Source organism: Globicephala melas, chromosome 18, assembly GCF_963455315.2.
Source record: "Globicephala melas chromosome 18, mGloMel1.2, whole genome shotgun sequence".
NCBI classification, from domain to species: domain Eukaryota; kingdom Metazoa; phylum Chordata; class Mammalia; order Artiodactyla; family Delphinidae; genus Globicephala; species Globicephala melas.
In genome coordinates, this window is record NC_083331.1 from 15,691,277 (window position 1) to 15,696,470 (window position 5,194).

At 48.6% G+C, this 5,194-nt stretch overlaps 1 protein-coding gene across 1 annotated transcript; it reads left to right on the forward strand.

Annotated features, from left to right (window-relative positions):
• The first annotated feature begins 4,495 nt into the window (after nucleotides 1-4,495).
• TMEM272 (transmembrane protein 272) lies at nucleotides 4,496-4,840 on the forward strand. Its single transcript, XM_060288266.2, is given in 1 exon segment — nucleotides 4,496-4,840. A coding segment is annotated over 1 exon segment (345 nt).
• The last annotated feature ends 354 nt before the right edge of the window (nucleotides 4,841-5,194 follow it).

The window sequence follows — 5,194 nt, forward strand, 5'->3', positions numbered from 1 at the left end:
AAGGTCCTGCATAGTCTGCGGTTAGGTTTTCAAAATTCCAAGCCCAAAGAAATGTCACACCTTCCAAAAGTACCTTAGGTCTACCTCCATTTATTAGTGACCCTTCCCAGCCATCCAAGCCCACCTCAAAGCTTTCTATATCAAAAGCTAGAAAACACGAGTGTCCATTTTTCCAAAATGGTTTCATAAGAATGAAGCAATAACACACACACACACACACACACACGCACACACACGCACACACACACACACACACACACACACACACAAACAGAATCGAGTGCCATATATAAAATTTCATTTGGACCCATTGTCTGATTTCTTTGTCAGCTTCCTTCTGGTGCTGGGGGCCTTCAAAAGAGGCTGCCCAGTGGCACTGGTCATGATATTGATCTGAGACGTCAAAGGAATGTCTTCAAGATGGCTGTTCTCATATGCAGTCGGTAGCCACCAGCTCTATTCTGTCTTGGGAAACATGTCTGATTTGGAGCAAGCATTTGGAGCCTTTTGTGTCTGAGATCACCTCACTGTCAAATACCCTCCTCTTTTGGCAGCGGTCTGGTGGGCAATGTTCTGGAATGTATAAATACAGGATCCTTTCTCTTAACATCCTGATGGGATCTACCTGCGTCTCTGTTTAGCTCCAAGGAAACTCAACGGCTCTTAGATCAACAGGGCTGCCTATGTGGCCCCAGAGTGTTAGAAGAAAGCTCTGATGGATTGAGTGCCATAGCGGTGCTCAAAACAAGGGCAGAGTTTTCAGCAGTAATTACCTCTGCCCCACCCTCTCTCACTGGACTACCTCATGATCAGGTAGAGCAAGGTAGAACTTACCTTTAGAGATACTACCGTCCATGGAGTCCGTTCCTCTTAATAACAGCAAGCTTTTCCTTTATGAAAGCCAGCCCTTTATGAAAGCCAGCCCAGAACCCAAAGGTAATTTATTTTAATGAACAAACCAGGGCCCTAATAAGCAGCATTGATTTTTTTCCTGGCAATCTAGAACTGTTTGAAGCCAAATTAAATTTTTGTGCTTATCACAGCGAGGCAATACACAGTGAGTCCACAACCATGAGAGCAATAGCAAACAGGCTTATAGAATCCCCAGACAGAGAGGTTTACTAGTGAGGCCAGTGCTTTCTATTTAACCCCCGCGGAACACTGCAGCATCTCTGAGATGCATCAGACGGCACCACCGTATTGCATTGTATTGAAGAGAAGTGGGTGGACGTTTCCGAGGGTCACCTAAGAACTGACGATCATGACCATTAGAAGATCCTGAAATGAATTTAGTAGGTTGTGATCACTTTAAAAAAATAGAATAGGGCTTCCCTGGTGGCGCAGTGGTTGAGAGTCTGCCTGCCGATGGAGGGGACACGGGTTTGCGCCCCGGTCTGGGAAGATCCCACATGCCGTGGAGCGGCTGGGCCCGTGAGCCATGGCCGCTGAGCCTGCGTGTCCAGAGCCTGTGCTCCGCAACGGGAGAGGCCACAACAGTGAGAGGCCCGCGTACCGTGAAAACAAACAAACAAACAAAAAATAGAATAGAAAATATTAGTGCCTGATAAGTATCGTGTGATATACATGCACACGTGTGTGTATGGTAAGGTGACCATGTAATTTATCATCCCAACTGGGACACTGTTGAGAGTACAGGGGGGCTTTAATAATAGTCACGCCAGGAAAACAGCATAACTGGCACCTCTCTGAGCCAGCCAGGGCATACGCTTACCCGATTACTAGGCTGTGACGTAAAGTGTGTTTGTTACTGAGCACCGTGTTGAAAAAAAGTTTCAAAACCACTGACTTAGTGGCCGTTTGTCTACCTAACACTCCACTTCATCTTCCAGGACCCCACTTCTTAGTAATAATCGCTACCACCCCATGAGCACTTGCTATGTGCCAGGTGCCGTGCTAAGGGCCTGGCCCCCATTTTGAACGTATTCAGTTCTCACAATGCCCCTTTGAGGCAGGTCCTTGTATCAGAAAGGATTTTTTGAATATAAGGAAGAAAAAATCAGCTCTGGCTAACCTGAGAGGTAATTTGTTAAAAAAGCTCGCAACTTCAAAGGTTGGTGAAAGGAAGGAACCAGGTGGCTCCAGGAAGCGTGGGCTGTGAGACCCGGGCAGTTGCTCTGGGCCAGCAGTGAAGTGAAATGAACCCCAGAGAGTTCCTCTCTCCTGGCATCAGGTGCCCACAAACCAGTCCTGGGAAGGTGGCTAGGTCCCTGGACCTTGGGTGCCAGGCTGACCCTGGTGTGGAGAAGGCGCCTCCAGGGAGGACAGGCCCTGGGATTTCCCCCTCCAGATGCACGTGACAGTGGGGGCCAGCCCCCAGGGAATGGGACCCTACTAGGAAGGGAAATGGTGCTGAGTAACTGAACCCCGAGCTGCGCTGTCAGCTCCAGCTTACAGATGGGGGAACTGAAGCGGAAAGGTTGCTTCTCTTGGGTTTCCACAGGGTAAATGGCTGAGCTCCTGTGCAGCCCACGCCTGCCCGAGCTCATAGTCCTTCTCTTCGGCTGCCCTGCTCCTCCCAACTGGTTTTCTCCTGTTTCCCAAACCCACCACCCTTCATCTTTGCCATGCCACTCACATTCCCACCTCTTCCTGCTCACAGGGGCTCAGAATATACCCCCTCTTCCAGGAAGCCCTCCCTGGATGCATCAGCTCTATGTGAGTGGCTCTCTGGACCCCTTTAAGCCCTCACTTCCTTTTTCTTATGTTCTGCCTCCCAACCAGGCTACAAATCTTATTCCTAGAAAGCCTGGGAAACTGGACCATTTGGGAGCACTTTCCCAGTTTAGGAAAAAACCCTGTGCAGGGAGATCAGCTCTGTGCTTTGTGACCACCTAGAGGGGTGGGATAGGGAGGGTGGGAGGGAGGGAGACGCAAGAGGGAAGAGATATGGGAACATATGTATAACTGATTCACTTTGTTATAAAGCAGGAACCAACACACCATTGTAAAGCAATTATACTCCAATAAACATGTTAAAAAAACCCAACAAACAAACAAACAAAACCCTGTGACTTAATAGCTTTGATTTAAGCACCTGGGTAGTATGGTGTAGGTGGTGGTCAGAGGTGTGGACCGACATCCATCTCATCCTTTTACTCACTGTGGACCTGGGTGAAGTGACTTAACTTCTCTGAGCCTTAGTTTTCTCATCCACAAACCAGGGATAATAATATACAGCCCCTAGGTTAGCATAAGCATTAAATGAGATCATACAGGCCAAATGCTGGCCTAATCACTTCACTTAGGTTTCGTTATCTTTCATAAGTGATAACTTTTCAGTGTAGAAAATAAGAGAATACAGATAAGCACAAAGAAGATTTCTAACCCAGTAAAGAGAGATACTGGAATCCTTCCTGGAGGAGGTGATACCTGTCTGGATGTTTATGAAAGAGTCAGGCTGGGGAGCAGAGGGGTCCCAGGATAGCATGAGCACACAGTCCGGGCATGGAGATGAGAAGCAGCCCCATACTGTTGGAACTTCAAGCACAGGACTTCTCTGATGGGCCACACCCCACACATGTGCTGGGCTGGGTGTACAGCAGTGTACCAAGAATAGCTGGACCCTGCCCTTCCGTTCTAGTAGGGGAGAACTACTGGAAGTACACCCAGCATGGTCGCTGTTGATTGGTTATATCGGGTGAGGAGCTGGGAGCATCCCTGGTTTCTAGCTTGGACATGTCACCAAATGAATACGGAAGACTGAGTTATGTTTTTAACATACTGAGCCTGAGGCCTGAGGCTATTCAGTGGAACTTCTCCTGAGTCTGAGAGACACAGGAGGGCTTGGTGGGAAGGGCACCTGCCAGCTTTGGCTGAAGACACACCTGGTGTTATGCTCTGGCGCTTCCACTTTTGACCCACGTGACCTTGGCCAACTCGTTCACCCAACTGGTCCTCAATTCCTTTGTTTCTAAAGTGAGGAAAGTGGTGTGCATTCCATAGGGTTGTTTTACATAGAACAATACGCCTAAAAATACTTCGTGTCTGTATTAGTCAGCTCAGGCTGCCTTAACAAGATCCCACAGACGGGGCAGCTTAAACAACTACCATTTAGTTGGGATCGGGGAGGAGGGCACTTCCAGATGATGACCAGATCCAGGGGGTGGTCACTGGAGGGAGGCAGAGCAGGTCACTGGAGCCAGGGGGTGCCAAGGAACTGACCTCAAGGCTAAGGAAGCAAACCAGAGCAACAGGGAGACTCTGGGCGCAGAGATGAACCTCAGTCAAGGAATCCCGTGTCCAAAGCAATTCACACACCTATAGAATGCCACCAAGGACGCTAAGGATTGATGCCTTCATTCTCGCCAGTTCTCATTCTTCCAAATGAAATTTCACTCCTTGGCAGCATTTCCAACTCCAGTGTGTGCACTTTTCCTAATGAATCTTTCTCTGTTTCTCTCCTACCTTCTGTCCCCTCTCCTCCCCCTCCTTTGTTGCTCTGCCCTCCAATCCCTGGCTCCCTACCACGACCCAGATGTCTCTCCTACTGTACAACCCCACCAGGATGAGGCGGCTTCTGTCCAAGGCCGTGGTGATTGATGATGACGACGACGATGTATATCCCTAGAGGCAGAACGCACACAAATATTACATCCACCTTCTCAGCCTCTTCCCCTTCCTCTGGTTCTTTCTGGGAAATTACTGGGTCTTTTCTGTTTACCTGCCAGATTTTATTCCACCTTTCCAGCAGCCTCAGGATTACTGTGACAAAACCCTGTACGTCTTTGCAGTAGGTGTCCTCGTGCTGGGCTTACTTGTGCTGGGCAGCAGCTGTGTCCACGTGTGGTCCAGGTGGAGGCCTGCTGCTGAGGAAGACTGAGAACCAGTCCCTCCAGCACATGCACGCACACATGCATACATGCACAAGTATGCACAGGCACACACACACATATACACGTGCACAGATACACACAGGCAACACATATACACGTGCACAAATACATGCACACACACATATATACACCTGCACAGATACATGCACACACACATATACACATGCACAGATACAGGCGCACACACATACACATGCACAAATACATACACACACACATATATACACATGCACAGATACACACATGCATACACACACACAGGCACAGATATGCATACACACATATACACATGCACAAATACAGGCACACACACATATACACATGCACACACACATATACAC